Here is a 26,544-nt window from a genome sequence, read left to right as displayed (position 1 = left end):
GGTAAATAGACGAGCTTTAAAGGCGATTCATTGTGCGACGCTTCGGCCTGAGATCAGCTGGGCCAAGCAGCGTGGGAGGATCCCTCTCGCAGCTTAGATTTATAGATCGTCTTTCTCTGCCCAAGAGATGTTGGCGAGACGAAAACATCGCCGTGAATCTGGGAAACTCGACGATCGAGCGAGACAACGCTCGAGATTGTGCAAACCACGCGAATCTCGTAACGAGAACGTCATCGGCCGCCAGACGATTCCGATTACCCGGAAACGACGAGCTTTTCGAGACGCTTTATGGCGTTGACACGGTTGATGGAGTTCTCGCGTAATTGAAGGAGCACGGAGTTTTATGTGTTTTTATACTTTTACAAACATTACTAATTAACGAATGGGATTCAGGTAGAAATTTGTTTCATCTGTTCATGCGTGTTATAATAAATATTTTTAATTAGGTATTATGTGGATCGTGCGCATTTTTGCACCTTCAATTTCCCATGAACGTTTAAAAAACCGCAGTCTAGAAAACAGAATTTTGTTGACGTTTGATTGATGATGAAGAGAGGTCTGAAGAAATTGTATTCGAAAGGATGCGTACGTCGAGAATTGTTATGCATTTATGGAAAATTTGCAGAATTTGCAAAATTTCTCAAAATGCTCAAAATACGATCCAAAGCATAATGATCTTTGCTTCTATATAATCTTGATAGGTAAACCAATTTTCTACCGAATCTCTAGCTTATTCGTTGTATATCGAAAATAAGAAACGAAAGCTATGAAACACGAACGAGTCTACTGATAACTGGACTGTAGGATTTGATAATTTATGGAAAATTGAAAGGTGTAAAAATATACAAGATAAGAATATACAAAATATCTGAAGTAGACTGCTCGTTATAATATTCAGCGTGCAAAACAATTGCATTTTTTCACTTGTATGTATTTAAAAAAATAAAAAGTTGCATAAATATCCGCGGTATTATTTAACATAAAATATGGAGATCGCAGAAAGAAGAACACGACAAGTCTATTTGTATTGATTTTCTAATTTGAACGCTACTTGTTGGTTGGAGCAGAGTATATGCATAATTTAATTTTCTAAATGAATAAACTAAGTTACCTCTGACACGAAAACGTATGCAGTTCTCATCGATCATGAATCTCGAACAAATTTCTTACTTTGTTTCCTCGACTTTACGGTCCACCCACCCAGTAACTGTAAAACTTCCTCTGGCAGTTAATAACCAAGTTTTCCGAAACTCCTGTGTGCATTTAATTTCCCTTGCCAAGTTTTCGAACTCTTGCGTAACTGCGCGCTCCAAGAAATATGAAAAATTTGCTATTACGTGATTCCTTCGTTAACGATTTACGCGATTGCATAAATAACAAAAAGAAAGTTTGTACATTTGCATGAAGGCTGACGAACCTCGGACGATCGACATATTCTAAACACAATTCAGAACACTATACCGTAGGAATGGAAAACATAAAATTACGCGATTAATATTCCCTTCTAAAAGAAACACACGTAATTTAGCCAGTGAAATTTCTATTCACCTTTCTATTTCTAGCAATAAATTACGTGCGATATTTAAAAACTCTATAAAAACTGAAAACCAAGTTCTATTTCAAGTTGACCACGCGTCTATCCATTTACGTATTTCCATTAATTAATCTCCAACATAGAATATCCCACGCGTTATTTCTATTACATAATTGTCTTACCGCTATGATACAATAGCAAAGTGGTTTATTATAGAAACACGAGTGCGATGAAATTAAAATAACGAGCTTGACAAAACCCTTCAAAATTCTCATCTACACGCCATACATACATCCATCGAATCGAAGTAACAAAATTCTCGGGAACGGTAATGTTAACCGAATCCTGAAATGTTGCAATTTAAAATTCTCATCCGACGTGTAAGTTCTCCTAAAAATAGGAAATGTCCTAGAACCCAAGACATCTGAACGAGAAATGTAACCGCGGAAGGTTAAAAAGAGTCTTCCATTACTTGTTGCTTATCTATAAATAATCCAGTGGCGGCAAAATTACTCGGTGCGCAACACGTTCGCCCCGCCGTCGCTCTGGTAGCCATCGGTTTTCCCGCACAAGTCGGAATTAAATTTCCAGATTCATTAGCCCCTGTGGCGTGTCTCGTGACGCACGAGACGGTTCTCTTTTCTCCCTGTCTTTCCTCGGCTCGCCCCGTTGCTCCCTTTCTCTCCTCTTGCCACTTCAAAATGGCCACACGCAACCGGCATAGCGTCTTCTGGTATAAATACATATGAGAACTGGGTCGCTGCCCTGAACCCCAGTCGCTGCATCGTCTACGAGTTTTCCTCCGTCGTTCCCCGGAAGTTTTACCTTTGACCTCGTACACGTCGCTACGTTTCCGCTCGTAATTAATCAATCGCCATTCGCGAACGTAATATCGATTACGTTAACGAGGCGATTGATATCGCCTTCTTTTTAAATTGCTGCCAATTTCGCGTTTCCTTTGTTCGTCGATTTTCCCGCTTTCGTTCTGAAACTTTCGAATTAAATTAAAAGTTTCGAAGTCCGCTATGATACTCGGATTTTCATATCTCAATCTCGTTTTGATTTTAGAAAAAGGAAGAGAATTTCTGATGTCTCCAGAGGATGTTTATTTACCGTAAAATCGAAAGCATCGATCACGTAGATACCATCGATAAGAATTTTCCCATATTTTAATCCAAACTGAAGATATCCTTTAACGTTGCAACCATACGATTGCAAATCGAAAATGACGATAAGAATGCGACAGGGTTAAGAGGTATTGAAGGATTAAGACATTTCTGAATCGCCTGCTTTACCGAAAAATTCGCTCACAGCTTGAGAACTACATCTGCGTTCCAGAAATTGCCAACGAAACTTGGAACAAGTTTAGACTGAAGAAAAGGAGAATGGGCACTTGTATTTTCTTTAAAACAGATACAAGGATCTCGTACAAAAGTTTCAGTTTTCTCGGAAAGCTACACGTGTACAGATGCAAAAAGTGAGTGATGCGAGGAAAGAGAAACGTCACTCGTGTCTCTTCGAAAAAATCGCTAGATTTTCCTACGTACCCGCTGTGCTTCGAAGGATGCAACGAGAAAGAACAATGACTCGTGCCTCGTGCCGAAAATTAAGCGAAACTGGAAAATGGAAACACGATGCGAAAGGAAACTACGACCGCCCGTGCCTTGCGCAAAAATGTACTCGAAGGTTCAGAAAATAAATTCTGAGAATAAATCCATCCAGAAGAAACCTACGAAGCCACGAACAAAGAATCGTACGGAATAGACGAACTTTTCTCAGAAATTCATCCTATCCAGTTGCATAAAAACTGCAAAGAATCCAGAAAAGATTGAAAAGCCGTCGTTTGGGCTGTTAGGATAGTTAAATCGATCGGTTCTATCAGTTTCGGTCGCGTGACGTCTATTAGATTAATACAACAGCGGCGCGTTGGCTACCACAGAAGGATTTCTTGGACCTCGAGAGTCGCGGTTTTACGGCTCCGAATCCCAAGAGCCGTGTGTCTGCCATATGACAATAACATCTGTGGCCCACGCCAAGCTATACCTTGGGGTACCTGTGTTTCAAGCCGCTACCTCGCATACCATCTTGCAAGCCCGAACCATCGTACGAAATGAAATCGAAAGGTGTTGCCGGTTTGCTGGTACCGATGGACGCGCGGCAAGAAACGCAGCTGGCAAAATATTTGTACGGAAGGGAAACGTCTCGTCCGCCGATCCTCGATTAATTAACAGCACCGGTGATCTGTTTGTACGGATGATTCGCGTGAAAACAGGGAATTTTGCGCGGTGTTGGGCGAAATTGCCGACTTCTTTAGAGAGGCGACGCTATTTTAATAAATTGTGAGAGTGTTAATTAAGTATATAATATAGCTTCAGTACTCTTTCTCTGTAAAAGTATTTATACGGAATATTTATAGGGTGAGTGCAAAATATTGTATAAAAATTGAGAGACATATAGGTTGAGAAATTTTTTAAATAAATCACCGATCATGACTAATAATCATCCATACGTACGTCTAAGTTCTACATAAACAATATACATTTTAGTGATGCGTGATTATTTAATTGCGGGTATTTATGCAATTTTATCGTAGGTAGAGGTTCGTTTCAGGTGTTGAATATTTTAAAGAGTGCTATTCTTTGGATATTTTATATTATGTAATGGGACATCAAATTTCTTACGGATGCGTAAATATCCGTAGTCTATAGGGTGTGCATGTAATTTTCATTTTATATGCAGACTTAGAGTATAGGTAGATATATTGTTGTGGATATGTTGGTACTTCACATTTTACTTTTAAATATGAGATAGTATTTGGTTAATGAATTCGCCGATTCCCATATGCTTTTATTTGTAATATGTCCAGCTGCTGTGTGCATTATAGCAGGAAAAAGTTTTTTATTTGATCGTAACGTATTCTCGTTGTTTGCCTGTTTCATTATTAAGATAATTGGACAACGATACGAAGCTTTGTTGATTCTTCAACGCATAATGCTTCACCGAATGCGAGGAAAATATCTGGATAACTCATTTTCCACGAATATTCGCCACGAATAATAAAAGCTTAATCGTTTAGTTATCAAATTAAACAAAACACAACTAATTACAACTAATTACTAATTACATTAGCCGCAACATAAAGAATTTAATTAAAGTTACGACAAATGTAATTAATATACTAAAACAGATTATATATCGGTAACATATTAATAAAGAATTAATTTAAAGTATATATAAGAAAACTAAATGAAAAATTAAAAATAATTGCTTTATCTTTTTTATTAATTTAATTAAATAATTCTTTCCGAAACCAATTACTATATTCTTCGTATTACTCATACTGTTGTTAGTAGTTTTAAATAAAGAATTTTAAATAAATTTTGCAACAGTACAAAATAATATATTTCCATCATTACCGACGAGGTAAATTGCGACTGTACATACTTCGAAGCAGATGTCGCCTACGTACAGTCTATTCGGACGATCGGTCGATAAAAAAGGGAAATATATTAGCTAATCTCGAATTTAAGAATTAATTGTGTATTTTGTTAAATTATCAAAGGACCTGATCAATTATAATAATATCTAAACTATCACGTTTCTTCTCGTATATCACTTCGGCTATTAAACTATGCCAATAGTAATTAAACACCTAATCAAGTATTTACATATATTTATATTATTACGCAACTGAGCTTCTACATTGAGCTGATATAATTACCACTATGTATAGTAACATTTCATTAAAAAGGTACAACACTTAAAAACTACAAAAGTCATTCATGTTCGACGATTATAAACAAACTCTGTCGGCTATTGGTGTTGGTCTTCAAACGACTCCATATCTATGGAAAATTACATAAAGAATTCCGATAATTCATCGGCAATTCGACCGATTTTAACAATGGAAAAAAACAAATGCATCGTTGATATTCTGAATGTACGTGCAGTCATAGAATTCGTAAACCGATATGATTGACGAAAAGGTATCGAATTGGTCGATCAGCTGAATTTAAAAAAGAACGCTATGGCGATAACGATCGTTTTGCGCACATTCAACCACTGCGGCAGTTAAATCGACAATCGATGACGAGCAAACGGTATCATCGAAACGAGGAAAAGAAATATCGGAAAATGAAAGCATGACGATGGAAAACATCGAGATGTCACGTAACGCGGTGTCACGATAAAACCGAGAGACGATTCCGCGATCACCGTTACATCGATGTGACCATTGACATAACCTCAAACGCCAGCGTGTGATCGTCGGAATTAATCGGGAGAAAGCTGGCGTTGTCTCGGCGAGAACTCGACCTGGCCGAGAAGGTTCTCGCTGCAAACGACGCAATGCCACGGAAAAAGTCAACGAAACTTGCGCAGGAGCTGGCAGCAAAGTCAAGAGCCCTCGCAGTTGACACATGTCAAGCGTTCAGTGCGATTCGAAAAAACGTCGGGAGGGCCGACAACACACGATTACGAACACGGATGTGAAATCGAGGGACTCACCGCTGTGCCCGGTGTTGCTCGACGACTGGCCCATTATTCTCACGCTGACGGTGATGCCAAGCACGAGACAAAGCACTCGGTGATCGCGGCGGGCTCACGTGAAAAACCGGATGCATGAGTGCGCGAAAGACCGACACATTTTTCGAAAAATACTATCACATCGTGTACCCGCAGTGTCGCTACGACAGAGACGGACGGCCGCTTCGGAGCAACGAGGTGATTGGCCCGCGATCACCTGCGCATGCGCGACCCGCGCTATTTTGAATCCATCCCCTGTTATCTCACCGCGTTCTTCCGTGCACGGCCTCTCTCACCGAGTATTTCCCAACGAGACCGTCTGCCGAATAACACTCCTACTAACCAGCACGCCGTATTTAATTAACAAGGTAATACGAAGAATGTTATTAATGTCGAATAATCGTGTAGCCTTTGTAAATTTCTAAGTTATTGATCATAGACACGAAGACCATATGGGAAAGATACTAGCCTATTTTTGTTAACTTTTTAGTTACGAAGAAATATTTTAACGTGACACGACATTTGAAGATAAGTGATAAAACCACGGTGTTTTACAAGAATGGATTATCGTTTTATTCAACAGCTATTTGACTTAATTGATATTAGACTGTGTATATATATAAATCGTGTTATTAATATCTTTTAAATATCCAATAACATCTAAAAGCATGTATTTCATTCCAAAATCAAATGAAAAGATTGTTTCAATATGAAATTTATCGATAGCAAATTGAATTTCAAAATTGTTCATAGAAAATGTAACTTATCATGGTTTTCATTTGTGGCCTTCGTATCTCTCTTTAAGAACCTCTGTATTTATATAGCATGTATCAGGGGAAATACCACTATGCTTTAGAGAATACTATAAATAAATGTGGATGACAAATTGTATACTAAATATCGTTCGTATAATTTGTAATTAGTAGCGAAATATATATATGTTTAAAATTGCGTTAAAATAACGTGGGGAACTTTTTTTACCATGGATATAATATATCTAATTAGTAATTGTTGCATTTAAGATGACTTGGAAAGTGTATTAGGATAATAAAATTTCCCCTGAGACACCTTGTTATATAGTCACCTAACATCAGTCTGCATGAATTAGTGAATAGTCCGGCGATACTACGAACAAGATACCCTTTTCTATTATTTATATATTACACCTTTACGAAATGAACTATATTTTCCCTTCATACACCATTATAATTTCGCAGAACATAGACATAATAAACCTTGATCTCAAAATAGAATTTCTTTCATGATTAAACATATATATTTATTATATAGTCTACGTTTATTATAATTATTTTATTATCCAGTGTACTATCTTTTACTTTCATTGATACACAGTTCGATGCTATTCAATTCTGATTCAATTCTAAAATTCAAAATCCATTCTATATCATAATCCTCTAATTAATATAATTTCCCACGCTACATATTACGCGTAAGTATACATTTCCGATTACTATTTGCACACCTGAACGAATCAGTAACCATCCCCATACCGTACGATCACCAACAGCAACACCCATCACCCGTCACCCAGTACCCACTGCTAAACGCCAAAATCCCACAACGACTCACTTTCCACCACACTGCACGTGTGAACCAATACAGGACCAGTAAACGAAACATCCGCGCGACTGTGCGCACCTGTAAGTCGCAACTGCGCCCACAATTCGCGTGCGGCAATCTCCCGTTTCGTCGTTTAGTCGGAAAACAGTATCACGCAATTACAAACTGTTCCAGCCTATGAAGTTCCCTACTGCGTACCAGCTAGGTCAGTTCAGTCGCAAAAGCGACTCGACGAAAGAAGAACGAACGCTTTAAAACTGGTGTTCGCGACGTTTTCTTTTTTTTTTTTTACAAGCGTTACGACGAGGAAAGTCATCACGAGAGATCATCGATCGGGATACGAATCCCTACGAGAAAGGTTGGAAATCGACGACGAGGAAATCATCACCTTGGTAACCAACGGCAAAACATAAGTGCGGGTCGTTGGAAACGTGATACGTGGATTCGAGGAACGTAGCAAGGCGAATATCTCTTCTCTATATGGATTTTTCGGTCCGATTCGATTCACGTCTAGGAAGACGTTGATCTCTCGTAGTCGACATCGGTTTTTTTTCTTCTGTCTGACATGACAGTTCTGGAGGAACTCGACTCGTGGCCTCGGGCATTCAGCAGCTGACGGCAACCAGGCGATCGTACATCCGGGGAAAAGCGTTCAACGCTTGGACAAAGATGGATACTGGCCTCTCCTGGATCCTCGCTTTTGCCTTGATCGCGCTCCTCGTATCGAAAGGTCAGTCCTTTTTATCAACAGAGTAGAATAATCTTTACATGTCTCAAATAACATTAGCGCGATGTTTGTAGATGGCTAGGTAGCATTGGTACATTCCTGGACTTACGTATCTTACAGCTTTTGACATTAGAAGTACCACAAACCCTTTACGATAACAGGTTTTACATATCTCGGAGAATATTAATATGATAGTTAAGTAGTATCGGTAGATTCCTTGGTTTTGTCGCTTTTAACATTAGAAATATCAAGAATAACAAGTTTTACGGTTTTTGTTCTTGCAATTCTTAAAACCACACTGACACTCTTAGTAACATTTATCTGGTGTTCGTTACAGACGTTGATTATCAATTCTAGTGCTAATTCCTTGTCTTGTAACATCGAGTCACACTCGTGACAAGGATTACCAGGTCGATTCAATAAAGATGCGTTAAATTTTAGCATCGATTCCTCGGTAACGATTAATAGTTAGTAAAATTGTATATGTAATGTTCCGTACTGTAATTATATATATAATTCTGCGCATTGTTATAGCAGTGAATACACGCGACACTTAATTAGTTTCTAAACAAATTGTATATAGGATTAGAAATTTATCTGTTGGAAAGGAACGAACTGTTTTATGTTAATTTATGTAGAGTTGTGTATTACGTTTAGGATAATAGAATGTCTGATAAGAGACTAAAAGTTGCATGAAAAGATGGGTGAGATAAAGTCGGTGTTGTTCGTTATATCCCAAGATGAATAATCAAGGTCTAAAAATCAATGGAATAGCTCGTAAATGTGAATAATTTTCACGTTATTACGGTTCTCCTACATGTATAAGAAATTAAAAGAGACAAAGGTCAAAGGTAGAAGACCAATGCGCCTGAATATGAAGTCAAATAACCAAAATCCCAAAACGTGGGAGTTCCTGAAAAAGGAAAAACCAACAAACACTTCATGTTTTTTCAGAAATTCTAAAACGACGATTAATGAGACAAATTTATTGCACAAACATTTATGAATTATTATATAAGACTCTCGCGAGTCCATCGTTTGTAAATTTCTCAATTTCATATCACACGATTATCGTTTTGCTTCTCAATGAACAATTGTAACTGTAATTTTATTCGTCTCAAACAAATGATATAAATAATTCCAAGATAAATTTTAATAACCAATTGTGAAATTTGAAAATAAATTGCCCAATTGAACAGCTCAGCTACTAGATATATATCTATATACTTCAGCGAATCATCTAATATTTTTAGAATTAATAGTAATTTTCTATTTTATTTCGACTTTGACGCATTAGGTTGGGCCATCGATTGTTTCAAGTGCGTGTCTATCGACGGCGACAACAAGCCCTGCGACGATCCGTTTCACAACAACGGGAGTCTGGCCTTCCTGGAGTCGCCATGCTTAGGAGGTCGCAAAGGGCGCGATGGTCTTTTCCCCGCGACTGCGTGCATCAAAATAGCGGGAATATATGGTAAAACTTTCCTCTTTTTGTAATCACGAGTGGCCCTTAACCCCTTTCAGCGCTGTCTGTTCAACGAATACACTGTGCCTGCGGGTACAGTACTGTCTGTTCACGGAGGTTTCACCAGCGGAAAAGTTAATATATCGCTCGAAACAATCACCAGATTTATTCGGAATAATCTCGTGAAATTTCCCTATGTATGTTTGCAGATTAAAACGTTTGAAAAATGTTAAATAAGAACCGTACCTCGGTGGAGATAATTGTAATTAATATATCGTTCGAGAAAATTGGTAGATTCATTTTAAATAATTGCGGAAAAATAGTACTGATTATGTTTGCAGATTCCGGCCTTTCGAAAATAATAGAAAACAATTAGCTTCGCGTAGGTAATCCTTAAATCTTGATTCGAATAGAAATTAAATTTATGTTACAGTAATTTTGAAATAATTAAAAAATATAATTTTGCTGGTTGTGTCACCGTTATAATTATTTGCTGGCTTCATTAGAAACTACTGTAACGTCACATTAAAACACAGACATCGATATTTCTTCGCATTTCGTACAAATAATTTTAATTAAAAAGACGAGATGAAAATAATTCGTATCTAAAATTGTGTCTGCATAAAGTTTCGAATTTTCTTCGACATCGAAGCGAAAAAACATAGCACGCGAACCTCAACTACGACAAAACTTTCGACTTTTATATTTCCTCGAATTTTCGGCGGGGCAACAGCAAGGGAACAGATGAAAACTATGTTTGTAATTAACGTGTGATCAATTAGACGAATCCGGGGTCTCTTTGACGGTGAGAAGCTGCGCGCTGGACAGCGGAACTCTGACGACCGACTCCGAAATCATAAGAATGTCACATTGCGGAGGGTTCTATTTCGACGACAAGTAAGTGAGATCGCGGAGAAACATAATTTGACTTCATTTCTTTTTTTTTTCACTCGGCGCTAATTGCAAGAGTTACCATGTCTGAAATTGACCCCTATTATAATTGCTACGAGCTCTGACACGATTGCGGATGAGAGAGAAAAAAAAAAAAAAATAAAAACTAGGTGATTACGACTGTATACGTTAATTTTAATCAATACGTACTTTGCTTCACGGAACGCGTTCGATAAAACAAATTGCATTTATACGTTGCAATGATTTATATTGACATAGTTTTTTCTCGATATTCCAAAGGAATTCCAATCAAATTTTTCTTTTTAATTTTGCCATGGTAACTCTCGATATTTCTTTCTTCTTTTTCTGGCAGTGAATTTTAGTTGCTTCTAAATCAGTTTGTCAAAATGCACGAAAATAAAAATGCGATCACATTTGCATCAGCAATGTTACTCAGATGATTAATGCGACACGTGTTGATCAATAGCAATTAAAATGTTAAGATATTTAAGACAAAGTATTTAAGTTGACTATAGTTGTTTAATTATATCTGCAGCAATAAGCAGACAGCTCCAATATTTGAATTATATTTGAATATTGAATTATATTATTGTTCTATATTAGTAGAATATTAAAAAGTGATTTGATTTTGGGCTTTTGGATTTTGTTGATCTATTTAAATTACTAGGAAGTGGAGCTGCCTCCTTTAATTGCTATAATATATAAACTATATATTATTGATAGAAGTCGATAATAAAACCATACACGTGATAAAATAATATGCAAAATACTGATCGTAGATTATAATTTCCTAGATACGTTCGTGGATGCGTACAGTCTTGCAACGATGCGGATGCCTGCAATGGATCCACACGGCGAGCAGTTGCGCTCGTGCTTTTAACTTTATCGATTTTCCTTGGACTAATTTGACGAGGATGGTCAGCGTAAAATTCGCGTTAATTAAAATATAGATAATTATTGTATATATATCAAACGAAAAACGATCACCTCTATATATAACGGACCAGTTCGAATGTAAATCAGTAACCTGACCAATTTAGCTGTGGACCAAAGACGTAAGAAAACGAAAATGATAACTCGTAAGTGATACAACGAAAGCTTTTTGACTATCGTTCGTAGATTATTGCATTTATCCAATATGTCAAACGAAAGTTATTATAATCAAAAAGAATTTAAAGGTCCAAATAAATACATATGTATGCGTTACTTATGACGCTATGATTACAAAGGAAAAGTATACAGAATCACTATTTGATACTATTTGATAGTCTGCAGAATAAAAAGAGCAACAACTGCCATTTTACTTAAACGTAACCGTTATTGTTTTATTAATATTCATGCGTAGAATATGTAATTTATGATCTAGTGATTGCTTGGAATTATAGTCGAACGTATATTCGTGAGATTATCGTTATCGCAGACTGTGTAGAAACACAATAAAACAGAATTTTAGTTATAAATCTGTGTATGATTTCTAATGTATTAAATCCCAAATTCGCTCGTAGCTAACCCTGAGTAAACGTAATTGCAAACATCACAAATACTAATGTCACAGCAATAAGCTCCTGGTAACAATGATTACATTTCTTTCTCCTTTTATGGCCACGAAAAAAAAAACAAATTACTCGCTATTTTCGTGCCAGAGATACTTCATGAAACTCGCAAAAACTTTCAGGAGAGACGTACAGTATATAAATCGAAGATAAAATGGTTAAATCACAACTATAATATAAATAGACTATCCAAACCCTAAACGTAAATTTATCTTATAAAACGAAAAATACAAGACGACAGTCAAGATGTTCGAAGAAGATGACCATCCTCTTTCGTTCCGTACTTCACATTTTCTATTCACAGTTCAAACAAATTCGCTCGTAGCTAGCCCTGAGTAAACGTAATTGCAAACATCACAAATACTAATGTCACAGCAATAAGCTCCTGGTAACAATGATTACATTTCTTTCTCCTTTTATGGCCACGAAAAAAAAAACAAATTACTCGCTATTTTCGTGCCAGAGATACTTCATGAAACTCGCAAAAACTTTCAGGAGAGACGTACAGTATATAAATCGAAGATAAAATGGTTAAATCACAACTATAACATAAATACACTATCCAAACCCTAAACGTAAATGTATCTTATAAAACGAAAAATACAAGACGACAGTCAAGATGTTCGAAGAAGATGACCATCTTCTTTCGTTCCGTACTTCACATTTTCTCTTCACAGTTCAAACAAAACCAAGTTCACAGCATGTGAATTTACAATAAATCATAAAGGTTCCTTTCAATTAAGAAGATACAAGAAGAGAAACAAAAGACACGAGAAGAATGGTTCCCTGAATCTATGCGAAATCGAACGAACGAAAGTTGAACTATTCGTAATGAGTACGTGGAGCATGAAATTCGTTTGGACGTGAATCGCGACGGAGAAATCGAACGTTTCTGATAGAAGCTATGTAAACGAGACAAGATCCCGGGAACAATCTCAAACATGAAAAATCGTATGTCGAACGCGTCGCAAGAATTCGTCGAGTTCTTCTCGCGCGTCGCCTGCTGGATATGGGAGACCATCGAAAAGTTATTCGACATCATTCTCGATTTCTTGGCGAGGATAATCGAGCTGATACTAGCGGTGATGAACCTGATTTTTCAGGTGATCTGTTTCCTAAGGGATCTCTGTATCGAGGCCATGCAAACATTCGCCAACGTCTTTCGAGGGATCGTTAACGTCGTTAGCAATATCAGCTGCGAAGAGGTCGAGGATTTCGTATCTGCTTGCATCGTTGTCCTACTTTGGATCGTCGCATTTAAACTCGTGCGGAATTTGTTGCAAGTAGGAATCTTACATATTCGTGGAATTCATTTCGTTTATCATATTCCACTGATAATACGTTTCTTAAATTCATTTTGAAGAAGGTTTAACATTGCTACGATCGCCGAATTTTTATGTTTCAATGTCGCTCTCGTTTGAACAAAGAAAATGCTCCTTTAACGTCCTAAGAACAAGTGGACGATCACGCACATTAATTGCCTAGAAATTTTTTTATAAAAACACGATTAGGTAAAGAAAGCAGGAAGATTTTTTGTTACATGTTTTTCTGGATAAAATGTACGCAATGTCAACAATTTTTCTACGCGAACAGGTCAAGTAACTTGCTTTGATTTTTAGAAGGAAGAAATACAACGGGGCTTTAGAACGTTAAGCACGTTTGACGAAATACCGAGATACGTTTGTTCCGGTGTATAGCGGAAGACTGTGGCACAAAAACCAGGTAATCACAACATTTACGAATTTTAATCGTAGCTTCAGTTGTCCTATGTAAAATTGAAAATTCACTCTATGATCTCCAAAGTCTTAATATTATCTGGTTTTTGACCTGACAGTTTTATTACTTGTCATACGGCACTTAAAATAATTGAAACATTTAATAATAACTCTTGGAATATTTCAAAACTTTAATTACAATTTTATTAAATCATGGGAAATAAAGAATCAAAGTATCGTTGTATCAAATACACGATATTTCCTTCATAATAGAACTAAATAATATTTAGTTCAAGCATTCAAATTATTCAAACAGAAGATTTCCTAACTATTTTCAGCGCCATATATTTACGATTATAATTAATATTCACATACCTGTCGGCGATGCATTGTCTTCTTTATATCCTCTATATCTAATAAATATCCTCTTTTTCATTTCCACTGCCATTTGCTTCTTTCCAAACTTTCTTTCTTAATACGTATCATTGAAAAGTTTACACGTTCACACGTCCACACGTTTACACACACGCACGCGTAACTAATATACTAACCGATAATCTCGACAAATCAAAAGTTCGAAGGACGATCCATTCCATACAACGGAATCTCCTACACTAATCAAAACTATTGTTGATTCACACGATAGTTCCAATGTCATACGTATCTCCCAGAACTCTCGAATAGCTGCGTTTCTTAAACCACGACACACGAGTTTGAACATAAACGACAATAATAAAGTAGAGAGGCTCGAGCTAGGAGTTTGTCCGGCGCAGAGGAGGACAGGGAAAAGGATAAACCGACGTAACGGCAAGCGACCTCGAACTGATCCTAAACAGGAATTCAATGATTAGAAAACAGAAGGTAAAGATTTAAAGAGGAAGAAAAATTAAATATATTAGGTTTAATGTAAAGAGATCATGCATTAATAATGTAATATTTTTTTATGTTAGGAGTATTGAAAAATATAAAAACTAATTTAATGTTAACAAATGAAATTGTTAATAGTCCTTTTGTCTCACAGATTTAAAAGAGAGATGATCACGCATCTAATGATCACGCGCAATGTATAAAATCTGTACCAAGAAAATTGTAGAAAATAAAATATATTTTCTTATAAATATTATTTCTTATATTTATCGTTGTATCGTACATTTTCCGTTTGTTTGTAAAAATTGATACAGAATCCTGACAGATATGTAAGTGTCAGAATAGTAACGTTCTCTATTTACAAAACTGTTCTGTATAAAATAGCAATGTGTAAAGTTGTATATTACAAAATTACACTTTGTAATTTGTATTCTATTATGTACATAATTAAATATTAATCTTTAACGATTATTATCAAGTTGTAAAAGAGAGACGTATGAAATCTTTCCCCTGTAGAACACATTCTATATATCTCATTTCGTATTATAGAAAAAATATAGTCATGTCTCTTCTTTCACACATTGATAAAGTCTCACGGGTCTATCCTTTGTTCGATAACCGCACTAGCGTCATTTAATTATAAATAATTTCGCCGAAATTCGCTTCTGTAACAAAATTAGATAATACTTTGCTTACGTCAATTTATCCTAATTCGGTTTTACGATATTTGTAGCAGTACTAAGTTAATTTTCTCAGTCATTTACGACGGTAATAACCAGTTTATGTTCGGGCCAAGAAAACGTCTTTGGAAGTTGAATCTGAAATATATATTGAAAATAAATTATCATAAAGAATTACTGTTAAATTAGTTTGCTATATCGATACTATTAATTACCTGATTTGGTGAATTTAGAATTTGGAACTCTTGAGCCATCTTTTCACTCAGATCTTCTGGAAGCAAAACTTGTAACCATGGTCCCTGAACTACATATGGTTTTTCCTTAGACACTAAAGTGCCCGTAACTGAAGGAGCAACTATCGTTATCGCTGTATGAGATAATATTGATTTAAACGTGAAATGCCTTCCGTGCATAACACGACCCCTATAAAAATACATTTATGTTTAACATTCATTCAATAATAAGATTAGCTAAATAATGTTACAAGCATATTTACTTTATTGCTAATGGTAACAAAGATCCAGCTTCAAGATTAAATGTTAAATGAAGACCTGGTAAAACTTTGACAAAACTTTCGTTTGGTAAATTTGTATCTTGCTCACAAGGAGACAATCTTTCTGACTTAACAATTGGTTTTATATCTTCATCTTCTTCGTCTGATTCACTTTTTGTCTCTCTATATTTCTCTGTACTTTTATCACTGTTTACTTGGACCCACCTATGAAATATAAGTTAATATAATATACATTCTACATATTAAGTAGATCTTTTACTGATAAATACAGGATACTTACCAACATTTTGCAGATACACCACTTAAATTAGAACCCTCCTTTTCTATACCAGTTTCTATTTTCTCTGCTATAGAGGGATCATCTTCCATAATAGAGTACATCCTTCTCATCTCAGTTAACAACCATGGTCCGCAACCACGACTAGACTTTAGTAAATTTACAAGGCCTAAACCATTCCAATGCTGTGCAGCTTGTAGTTCTTCAGAAGTAACTCCTACAATTTGAACAAATGAAACCTGTAACATTGTACATGAACCATTAAAAATATTTTATTTTAAATTTTCATGTATTTGAAAGACAAACCAAATTAACTGAACAATTTTACTGAAAAGTAATTTCAAATAATAAACTTACATCACCATGTGGCGTAGATATGGATGCTGGTAACTGTGGATCCCTGCCCATTAGAATTTGCGTGATACGCCCACTGCCATTGTCTAAAGGTGCATGCCATGAAACATGGTCTCCAGGTAACAACATGTTACCAGAATTAAAAACATATTTTGCTAACTGTTGCATCACATTTGCTGGCCAAGTGGGAGGAGTCATCTCGTTCCTTTCCCTGACTAATCTGAATGTTAGCTCAAATCCAAAGCCACTCGGACGACCTGGACCATTTTTTGGATGTATCCGCCCATCTCCATGCAGATCTGATAAACCAAAACTTTAACAAAAAAAAAGAATATTTCTTACTCCAACATCAATAAACATTATTGTTCTGTGGAAAAAGAAAAGATAATTAAAATAAGATTTAAACCAAAAAATGACAATAGAATTTTCAAGGACTATTGGCAGGACCAAAATAACTCTAAACTTAATCCCAAAACATATACTAGACTTAGTGAATGGTGGAACGTATTTAGACAAGGCAAACGGAAAAGAGAGAAGACGTGCGGATCTATTTCCGACGCGTCGCGCTTCAAATGACTTTATCTTCCTGTACCCTATACTTTCTATATATAGAAAAAGAGAGAACTATTGGAACAGCTGCTCCAGACTGAAGAAGGAAGGGTCACCCATTGAAAATGAGAAAAAAAGAATGGGCGCCCTTTCGCAGTAGACCATTCGTCATTCGGCGCTTAGTTTTTAATGAGGAATTCCTGAAACGAGCATTCATTTATCTTTCGACAACGCGAGTTATATATCTGTCTATGTAAAAGTCATATTTCGGTAGTTGTAACTCAATACAAAATTTAAGTTTCTAATAAATAGATATTTCGGGTAGATCTCTAATATAAAAACATAATACAAGATATTCTTTAAATTTCTATAGTGTCATATGTAATAGGAGACAGTAAAAGCTGAAATTAGTAGCTTGTAACTATTCCAAAATGCCTAGCTTCAATGTACCAAAACGGTAAATGTAATCCCCGAATGACAGAAATGGGTGACACATACACGTGTCATCGAGGATGTGTCGGAAAAATAACATGAACCCACATCAAACAGAGGCACACTCCTACTATTCAACAACGTGACACTAACGAATACCCGACTTCCCGTTTTTTTCTAACACTTCGATTCTTCCTTCTTTACCAGGCCACTGGGAAAAAAATGTGACTTGTCTCTTTTGAATGAACGATGCGCCGCAGTGTCACTTTAACGATCGCGTGCGCAGCGGAAGAAATCGTTGACAGATCATCATAAAACTTTTGTACTTCAGACTTATTCCAAATATAACCAATAAATACAAAACACATATTTTTGAGAATATAATTAAAAGAAATAAAACCGCGGTAGAAAATTGTTTTGCTTATCAAGTATTATAGAAAGCACTATACTTTGGTTATTTTACATATTTTTTGTGAAACTTCTCAATTTTCAATCTCCTGTAAGTGCATACAAATCCGCAGTCTAGTAATAATTTATAATTTATCTTTTTATTGCTTTTAAAATATAATGATATTCTCCTGCTTGTTGATTACTTGTATTAAATTACATGTTTATTGAAAAGTGTATTTTCGGTGAATGGTTAAGTGTTTCGAAATAATATGTAGAATGGTGAAACTCACCTAATATAGTGCCAATGTGGTGGTATTCCCAATTCCGGGCAGCCAGAATTTTCGTACATGCTTATGTAGTCGAGAGGATCTGGACCCCCCAACCTAGGTAAAGGTGCACAGAAAATCTCAGTTATTTCGTGTTACATCCGGTTAAATGTACGTACGGCTAAGGGTGGCTAAATATAAATCGTCTTCCCTTCTTGTGCAAGAGTTCCATACCCAAACTCGATAGGAACCACCTTTCTGATACAGTACTTTACGATTTTGTATCGATCGAAAAATTCAAAGATTCGCGATAAAATAAATAAACCCAATTGAATGTAATATAACAATATTATTTAAGAAATGATAATTTTATATCGTAGAACATTACACGTATAATCTCGCAAATAAATAAGAAATAAAGACTACTTTCTAATATTTACTGTTGTGGTAATTTGTTTCTAGAAATATTAAATATTTATGTCATTTTTCTCATTTGTATTATTCCGACCAATTATGCAATCCTAATACAAGTTTATGAAGAAAAACTATTGTAATAAAGCATCTAAATACTAAAAGTAAATAATATTTAAGAATGAGTAAAAAAACAAGGCAATAAATTTTAATACATTTGCATTATGGCCCATAGGATACGCGTCGTAAATTAATTCCAGTATATTTCAATACACTATACGATAAGGAACTAAACTACAATACCTAATATATTATAAATACAAATAATAACAGTGTAACACATTTCTTCTCCCGTTCTGTCATAAACACTGAACATGAAATTTAAAGCTTCCACATTAGTACCGCTAGAAAACCACTTCTTATTGGCAGATTAAATCGAAGAATTCTTACCAGTATTTTACAACTGCAGTGACAGTGAGCGGATTGCTTTGGTCCGGATAGATCTCTTTACAAAGATTGTGCAAAGCATCAAGGCCTAGAGCTCGTGCTGTCGGTGCCTGGATCGGTTGTCCCGGTGGAAAACTTCGACAAAATTCTTCTCTTTCACGCATATTTCCGTACATATACGCAGATTTCCAACTACAAAATGTACTGCTTCGAAAATATTATGAATACGCGACACACGATCACTTTGTTTATTGTGGTGCAACCACTGTATGCATCTTCCACCGAGTACGAAACATACGTCTCTGATTCCTGACAAAACTAAATTCTTTCAGAGCGGACGACCGAATGATTCCAAAATCACTGCGCGTCTTTAAAAGTCACTATAGGCAACAGGGGAAAACACTTTTTCATTAGTCGACGTATTTGAAGCGTGTTTCTATTGGTTTATTCCGATCGAGACATAATAATCCAATAGAATAATTCTCGTACACAATTACATATGCTATCCAACACGAGTTACACAATTGAAGGTGTACTTTATCGGTGTGTTCTGGTAAACTTTGAACAGAAGTGCTTTTAAACATGTCAAATTCGGCAAGATGAGGTTACGGTATTCGGTTTTATTTTTACTTTGTCTTTTGTGGGATTTACGAATATGTTCGGGAACTATGTCAGCAAATAATACCACAGACTTCCAGCAAGAGTACAGACCCGAAGGTCCATTGGTAATGTGCAAATTTCTGTGAGTATTTACTGAGCACTCGCTGGCAGTTGTTTATTTGCTAATAAAGAATTAATTCTATTTCGCTAAATTGTTTATTTATATGGTATGTTTTTCAGGCCAAAAGAATTTATAGAATGTGAAGAGCCGATTGATCATAAAGGTAATAAAACTGCCAAAGATGAAACTGGATTCGGTTGTGTAAAGGTAATATTGTATACACACATAGAGCTATTACACATATATACAGTGGCTTAGTAGACGTTTTCTTTCTAGTTTGGAGGTTCCAAGTATGAAGATGTTGAGAAAACTAAAGTGTCATGTACTGTATTACCATATATTGAGTGTTATGGACCCAGAACATTTAATCGGGAAGGAGTTCCTTGTATAAAATATAGTGACCATTATTTTACTACTACTTTACTATATAGTATTCTGTTAGGTTTCTTGGGTATGGATCGGTTTTGTTTAGGACAAACTGGTACTGCTGTTGGCAAATTATTGACATTGGGGGGAGTGGGTGTATGGTGGGTTTTTGATGTAATTCTGTTAGTCACAGGTTCTTTACAACCTGAAGATGGCAGTAATTGGAATCCTTATGTATAATATACCAAACAGAAGAAACAAATTCCAAATCTGCAAAATAAAATCAAGTGTTTTGTATGCTATCCTTTTTAAATAAATATTCAATAATTTCGAATTTACGAAATTACTGAGATACTTTTTGTAAAAATGAATTTATATTTACTTGTATATATATCTTAATGTGTAAATAAATATTCCTGTTAGAAAAGTTGCTTTTAAATATCTATGGTTCCTATCCCATTTTTTTTTTTTTTTTTTTATTAAAAGCACTGACTTGGGAAGAATTTGACAATTATTTTAAAAAAGCGCTTGGTTACAAATATACATGTATAAATATGTTTCTACACTTATCTATTATAATTCATAATCATCTGGGTGATACAGTTCACTAAGTAATCTGTAAACATATGATGGTGCATTTCCACCCCTGAAAAAGATAAAAATATATTATTACATAATTAACTTGCACATAAAAAATTAAAACCTTTAACGTTATTGTCCTTACGAGTTTGAAATAAATAATGTAACTAATTCTGGGGGCACATAATCAAAAACTGGATTATACACATGAATTCTTTCTAACAAAGATGCATTTGCACCATTAATTACACCTTGTAATGGTGAATCATGTTTGTTAAAACCATCTTGTTTATGAGAGTAAAGATAGAGTGGCGAGAGTTTATACAGTGGTAGTAAAACCATTACTGGTACAGAATAATGTTTTGCAGCTTGAGCAACTGTATGTGAACCTGAAATAGCTCTCAATCCTCCATTTGCCATGACAGAATGTGTACCAATTATTACTTTATTCACTCGAGACATCATTGCAAAAATTGCTACATCTGATATTAAAGTAGTTTTGATTTTTGCCTTTGACAGATTTACTGCCATTTCATGACCCTATTAATGATCAAAATATGTTTAGTTAGATTTATGCAAAATTTGTAATATAACACATACATACACTTAATGACGGCCCTCCTTCAGCCACTATAACTTCGAAAGCTCTTGTTTTAGCTGCTCTATTAAAAAATTCCTCCACTAATGTAGATTTACCAATTGTCATAATAATTTCATTAGAATGAATGTGTTCAGAAGCTTGCTGTGTAATATTTTCTGCACTAAAAGAGAAACAAACAAAGTATAACACTGTATAAAACATAGTTCCTTGCAATTTCATTGTTCATTAGAACTAACCAGGTTTCTAACTCAACTTCAAATTCATTAATATGTTCTGTGATAGCTGATTTTAAAGAAGGTATAGAAATGTTAAAATCAACTTCCTGATCACCTTCAGCAGTGAGAATTTTATGTAGAGATTCTTGTGTATCTGTTTCATCAGTATTATTTTTTAATTCGGAAGTGTATTCTTCTCTAATTATTTGTAATATTCTACGGACCATATTTCCAATAGAGAATTCAAGGGGAATAGCTTCCACTAAATACTTTCCATTTTTTGTAATTATATTGATTAGATTCCTTTTAAAAAACAAAAAATATACACATATATAAGTAATTTGCATTTGTTGTATTCTTATTTTTTGTAGAATCATATATACCTAAGAAGACACACAAATAAAGCACTATAAAATAATAAAATGCTTTGTCATTTTAAGTCAAAAAGTTCAGTCAAAGTTAAATCTATTATTTTTAATAAAAATACCATCAGTAACTGGAGTGCTAATCATATTAAACATTGACATCTCTTTATTTAGTGTTTCTTAGATTTACATAAAGTTATATTGAATAGAAAGAAATATAATTCCTACTTAGCAGTAATCCATTCTGCATTATTTATGATATCTTTCAGAACCAATATAGTAGCCACTACGATATTATGTGTACCTTTAACATCGCTGAAATACAAAATATGATGAAATTTCGCTCTACTCGAGGTTAGACTACTTTAATAAATCCTCACCCATAATGAATATCATTTATTAAATTTAACACTCCTTCGTTGATATCCTCGTCTTCCGTGTTAACCATTTTAACCAAAAGCTATTAGAAATTTTCTTTCTAGTAAATATTATTTCTTTTTAGTAAAGCAGTATGAAGGATCTGACCATTTTTCCTATCAATATCATATAAATTATATCGATAATATCAACATGCCAACTGCTACTACTAGCAAACTGAAATAATGATTGGTTCTTGGTTTCGCTTTCCTTCTCATTTGGCTCTGTTGCGTTGCACGTGTATTTTAACCGCGTGACATGTGCACTACACGTTCGATTTTCGATTTCCAACATTTAATTTTGTTATAAATACTTTGAGGAATATTTGATAATTTATTTGCTTCAGTTTATTTTTTGGTCATTACGGCATGGCTCGCATTGGGAATGTTGTAAGTATGATAAACCTAGTGATATACAAATTTTTTTTTCATATGAAAATAATCCTTAACCTATGTATGTCTTTCGATATAAATATTGCTGTAAATTTGATTACAATTGTAAACATTGAAAAGTCGTTGTCTCGAATTTAAGATACGTTATTTGTTGATTACTTTATATCACTGTAACAAAATATTCTAAACTTGCAAAGTTATTCTAATATTTAATTACTATTTTTGATGGTATATAACTAAATTTTATTTTGATATATTATGTATCATATAGCAATATATATATATTTATTAATTTAGAACAAATTATTTTGATTTTAAGACTGCTGATCAATTAATAGCTGGTACTAGTGTATTGTCTAGGCCTGCAGAAGAATTTGACAATGATGTAAGTTACAAATAAATGACAAGAAATAATGGAATTTATGAAGGTAATAATCACAATAATTCCCTTTTTCTAGCCCTCTGTAGAAGCAATGTGGGCAATGAAAGCCATGGAACATGCTGAAGTTTATTTTAATGTAAAATAAATTATAATATAATTGACTTAATTCTATATAACAAGCAAAAGAATCAGAAATTTTTGATTTTTAATTTGAAATTTCTATTTTAGATTTTATGTTCAGTTGATCCTAAATTTTTGAAACTTACACCTCATGATGAACAAATATATAAAAGCTTTCGTGATGCTTTTCCTGATCTCAAAGTAGATAAAATAAATGAAGATGAATTAAAATCACCTGAAGGAAAGATGAAATGGAGACCATTCTGTGAACAATTTAAGGGACTTGTTGAAGATTATAGTTTTGGTACATTGTTAAGAGCAGACTGCGAAGGAGATTACTCAGAAGAAAACAGTATACTCACAACTAGAATACAATTTTATGCCATTGAACTTGCCAGAAATAGAGAAGGATTCAATGATGGTATTAGACAAAAGTACAAACCAAAGCAGGCTACAGAAAAATCATAAATTGATAATTATAATATTCTGATATTATGTGTTAATTACTTGGATAGCATGTAATTTTTCATCTACAATTTTTTATAACTTGAATATATAAGATACTACAAAATGTTATTTATAATAAGCAGTGTCACAAAATAAATGAGTTTAAGAAAAATATATTATTATTAGTACAAAACTTTTATTTCATATTTTTTATTTGTAAACTAACTAAAGGATTTGATGCACGTGCTTGATACTTTAATTGTGTAGCAGTAGGCTTAGATGCTGCAGCTTCTCTATTGAACTTTCTCTTTCTGTTAGTACCAATAAGCCTTTTCAAAGTTGGTGGAACTATATACTCTGGTACATTCTTCAGGTGTGATTGTAATTTTACAGTATGCAATGCTTTGTCTTGTCTCAATGATTGTAGATCCTTTGGATTATCTTCAAAATAGCTTTTTAATTTTTGACAATTAAGTACCTCTTGTTTTATCTCCTTTAGACGAGCTTCCCGAACAGCAATTCTCGTTACTGCTTTCCAGGCATCTTTTGCTCGATATCTGAAAACAAATATTTATGAAGTCAAATGTACAACGAGCTTAAAATAAAACTTTTATCTAACATACCGAAAACCTTCGACCTCTTCTAGCTTGAATTGATACGTCTTAAATAATGTATCACGATTATAACAATGTTTTAATTCGCTTTCAACTTGTTCAAGAAGCGGTCTTTCTCTTATCGATACAAAACTTAATGCCGTTCCTTGGTTTTTACCTCGAGCCGTACGTCCGGCTCTATGAATGTAAGAATTTACATCTTGAGGAAAATCGAAATTAATTACATTGGACACAAACTGAAAATCAATACCACGTGCGACACCGGATTCTTTGTCCTTCTTTCGTCTTCCTCTTTTAACTTTTATTGTATGAGGCTGTCAGAAATAAAAATTAGAATTCTATACTAGTCTACACGTACACATAAATTATATATAAACATATAATATTTACTTCTTCTAAAGATTTTTCATCTGATGCTATTATAATGTCATATGTTCCAGAATTAAATTGAGTGACTGCTCTACATCTTGAAACTGCTGGCAACTCAGAGTTTAAAACACAAGTTGGTATACCAAATTGTTCTAGAAACAACTTTAGCTTGTAACATCTATCCACTGTATTTACGAATATTATAGTTTTTCCTCTAAAAAAATAAATAAAATTTTTTATTAATAAATTACAAGTTTCTTCAATTGTACTATTCAGTCTCATGGATTTACCTAATTAAATGCAACTTTAATAAAGCATATAAAATAGCAGCTTTGTCATTCTCTTCTGCTGCAAGACTATAATGTGATAATTGCGATAACGGAGCTAGTGGTGGTTCTTCTAATTTTAAGATTGCTGGATTACGAAGTACCAACTTTTTAAGCGTTACCACATCCTCTGATAATGTTGCAGAGGCTAAAGCTGCTTGGTATACTATAGGTAAATAATTCAATAAACTTTTTATTTCATCCTCATACCCAAATGAAAATACCTGAAATATAATATTAAAATTGTTATATACACAAATAAGTAATTGGATTAAGATTGCTTACCAAATCAGCTTCATCAATTATTAATGTTTCAAGAGATTGTTTCAATTTCATATTATTTGCTTTTAAATGTTGTAATAGTCTACTCGGAGTACCAACAACAATATCAGGTCTTTCTGCTAATAATGGTTTCTGTGCACTAAGATCTAATTGTGGACTGACATCAATAGCTTTTACTTCTCTGCTACATTTTACTGTTAAGCAAATTATGACATCATGTATTTGTTTACATAACTCTTTACTCGGAGCTACGATAAGCCCTTTAATTTCTTGATTCTTTTGCATTCGTTTATTCCATAAAATTTTTTGTATAAGTGGTATAGTAAATGCAGCTGTTTTCCCAGACCCTGTGCGAGCTCTGATTAAGATATCTTTTCCCTCCATCATTAATGGTATAGCTTTCTCTTGTATCAACGTAGGTTCCACCCAACCTAATTTCGCGATAGCCTACAATATTTAATTTTATACGTAAATGTACAATTACGAATGGGAAATTAATTTTAGGAAATAAAAATATGAACTATGTAATGGTATAATAATTTATAGTAAACAATTACTTATACATTGGAAACATAACCTCTTTTTTAGTGATGATGAAAATGTACGATATCTTACCTTTAAAATTCTGTCGTCTAGCTCTAATTCAAAAAAACTTTTTGGTTTAGTTTCACTCTCATCATCCACTTCCATTTCGTTCGATGCCATAATGAACAAAAATATGCTTTTCAAATTAAAAAGCACGTGTCAATTTGTCAGTACAACTTGAACTGTTTATTTCTATCGACTTCCATTAACCAGTGGCGCCATTTCATTCTATCTCAAAAGGATAATTTTATCTTGATCTCAGATCTGATTTCAAATGTTTATGTTGTACGTACAGAAAACAAGGTAGAAATTGTTTAATAATAAACTGCAAATTGACTTCGTTTTGACGATAGATAAAAATTACGGCGAACTAAAATATATACTATTATATAAATATATACTATTAGAAATAACATAAGAGGATAGGAGACAACAAAATTGTTAAGAACAGCTACTAGTTTTATTACAAGAAAAAAACGTTTTTGGAAGGTGTATAATAGATTCGACAAGAGAGACCATTTCTAGAATATATTGCTATATACACACTTTAATAACCAAAAACAAA

The 26,544-nt window shown here is 34.4% G+C and overlaps 8 protein-coding genes and 1 long non-coding RNA gene across 13 annotated transcripts in view; 4 read left to right on the top strand and 5 right to left on the bottom strand.

The window, feature by feature from the left end:
* Neur (E3 ubiquitin-protein ligase neur) overlaps positions 1-14,748 on the bottom strand; it is a 121,193-nt gene extending 106,445 nt beyond the window's left edge. The window contains exons 1-2 of one of the 3 annotated variants that reach the window (XM_072010159.1): positions 14,563-14,748; positions 14,387-14,482 (exon numbers count right to left, since the gene is read on the bottom strand). In XM_072010159.1, the coding sequence (XP_071866260.1) occupies positions 14,387-14,459 (73 nt within the window). In that variant the 5' untranslated portion in view covers positions 14,460-14,482; positions 14,563-14,748. Of the gene's footprint in view, positions 1-6,040; positions 6,183-14,386 lie in introns of those variants that run through there. The other 2 variants (XM_072010158.1, XM_072010160.1) reach the window with 2 other exon arrangements.
* LOC139990716 (uncharacterized) lies at positions 3,789-12,203 on the top strand. Of its 2 annotated transcripts, none has more exons than XM_072010183.1 (5): positions 3,789-3,951; positions 7,814-8,369; positions 9,664-9,840; positions 10,614-10,728; positions 11,538-12,203. In XM_072010183.1, exons 2-5 carry the CDS (start codon positions 8,309-8,311, stop codon positions 11,650-11,652), a joined length of 468 nt encoding a protein of 155 aa, XP_071866284.1. In that variant the 5' UTR covers positions 3,789-3,951; positions 7,814-8,308; the 3' UTR covers positions 11,653-12,203. The 2 variants fall into 2 exon arrangements, with proteins under 2 accessions (XP_071866284.1, XP_071866282.1); XM_072010181.1 differs by lacking the exon at positions 3,789-3,951 and adding an exon at positions 6,290-6,426.
* LOC139990720 (uncharacterized) lies at positions 8,133-8,786 on the bottom strand. Its single transcript, XR_011800636.1, has 2 exons — positions 8,476-8,786; positions 8,133-8,376 (listed from the first exon to the last, which is right to left on the bottom strand). It is a non-coding gene; the product is annotated as an uncharacterized lncRNA (long non-coding RNA).
* LOC139990718 (uncharacterized) lies at positions 12,812-15,089 on the top strand. The gene is made up of 2 exons (XM_072010185.1): positions 12,812-13,579; positions 14,683-15,089. Exons 1-2 carry the CDS (start codon positions 13,238-13,240, stop codon positions 14,860-14,862), a joined length of 522 nt encoding a protein of 173 aa, XP_071866286.1. The 5' UTR covers positions 12,812-13,237; the 3' UTR covers positions 14,863-15,089.
* Positions 15,090-15,098: 9 nt separating this feature from the next.
* Positions 15,099-19,532, bottom strand: Su(fu) (suppressor of fused). Its single transcript, XM_072010169.1, has 7 exons — positions 19,202-19,532; positions 18,365-18,457; positions 16,707-17,016; positions 16,353-16,588; positions 16,055-16,276; positions 15,774-15,981; positions 15,099-15,696 (listed from the first exon to the last, which is right to left on the bottom strand). The coding sequence occupies exons 1-7, from the start codon at positions 19,372-19,374 to the stop codon at positions 15,631-15,633; spliced, it is 1,308 nt and encodes a 435-aa protein (XP_071866270.1). The 5' UTR covers positions 19,375-19,532; the 3' UTR covers positions 15,099-15,630.
* Positions 19,533-19,797: 265 nt separating this feature from the next.
* On the top strand, positions 19,798-20,712 carry Amrt (TM2 domain-containing protein 2 amaretto). The gene is made up of 3 exons (XM_072010179.1): positions 19,798-19,940; positions 20,039-20,126; positions 20,196-20,712. Exons 1-3 carry the CDS (start codon positions 19,798-19,800, stop codon positions 20,523-20,525), a joined length of 561 nt encoding a protein of 186 aa, XP_071866280.1. The 3' UTR covers positions 20,526-20,712.
* Eif2bbeta (eukaryotic translation initiation factor 2B subunit beta) overlaps positions 20,243-26,544 on the bottom strand; it is a 242,431-nt gene continuing 236,129 nt past the window's right edge. For both annotated transcript variants that reach the window (XM_072010171.1, XM_072010172.1), the window contains exons 2-7: positions 22,426-22,511; positions 22,274-22,360; positions 21,702-21,983; positions 21,469-21,625; positions 21,010-21,404; positions 20,243-20,931 (exon numbers count right to left, since the gene is read on the bottom strand). In XM_072010171.1, coding sequence (XP_071866272.1) covers positions 20,859-20,931; positions 21,010-21,404; positions 21,469-21,625; positions 21,702-21,983; positions 22,274-22,360; positions 22,426-22,493 — 1,062 coding nt within the window. In that variant the 5' untranslated portion in view covers positions 22,494-22,511 and the 3' untranslated portion in view covers positions 20,243-20,858. The remainder of the gene's footprint in view (positions 20,932-21,009; positions 21,405-21,468; positions 21,626-21,701; positions 21,984-22,273; positions 22,361-22,425; positions 22,512-26,544) is intronic.
* Positions 22,720-23,977, top strand: LOC139990715 (protein PBDC1). The gene is made up of 4 exons (XM_072010180.1): positions 22,720-22,851; positions 23,174-23,239; positions 23,313-23,372; positions 23,465-23,977. Exons 1-4 carry the CDS (start codon positions 22,831-22,833, stop codon positions 23,822-23,824), a joined length of 507 nt encoding a protein of 168 aa, XP_071866281.1. The 5' UTR covers positions 22,720-22,830; the 3' UTR covers positions 23,825-23,977.
* Hlc (putative ATP-dependent RNA helicase DDX56) lies at positions 23,980-26,204 on the bottom strand. Its single transcript, XM_072010168.1, has 6 exons — positions 26,010-26,204; positions 25,398-25,841; positions 25,077-25,336; positions 24,808-25,000; positions 24,427-24,731; positions 23,980-24,360 (listed from the first exon to the last, which is right to left on the bottom strand). Exons 1-6 carry the CDS (start codon positions 26,097-26,099, stop codon positions 24,000-24,002), a joined length of 1,653 nt encoding a protein of 550 aa, XP_071866269.1. The 5' UTR covers positions 26,100-26,204; the 3' UTR covers positions 23,980-23,999.

Source organism: Bombus fervidus, chromosome 9 (assembly GCF_041682495.2).
Source record: "Bombus fervidus isolate BK054 chromosome 9, iyBomFerv1, whole genome shotgun sequence".
In the NCBI taxonomy this organism is placed as follows: domain Eukaryota; kingdom Metazoa; phylum Arthropoda; class Insecta; order Hymenoptera; family Apidae; genus Bombus; species Bombus fervidus.
The sequence above is the reverse complement of the archived record's forward strand: the minus strand, read 5'-3'. Positions and strand labels throughout refer to the sequence as shown.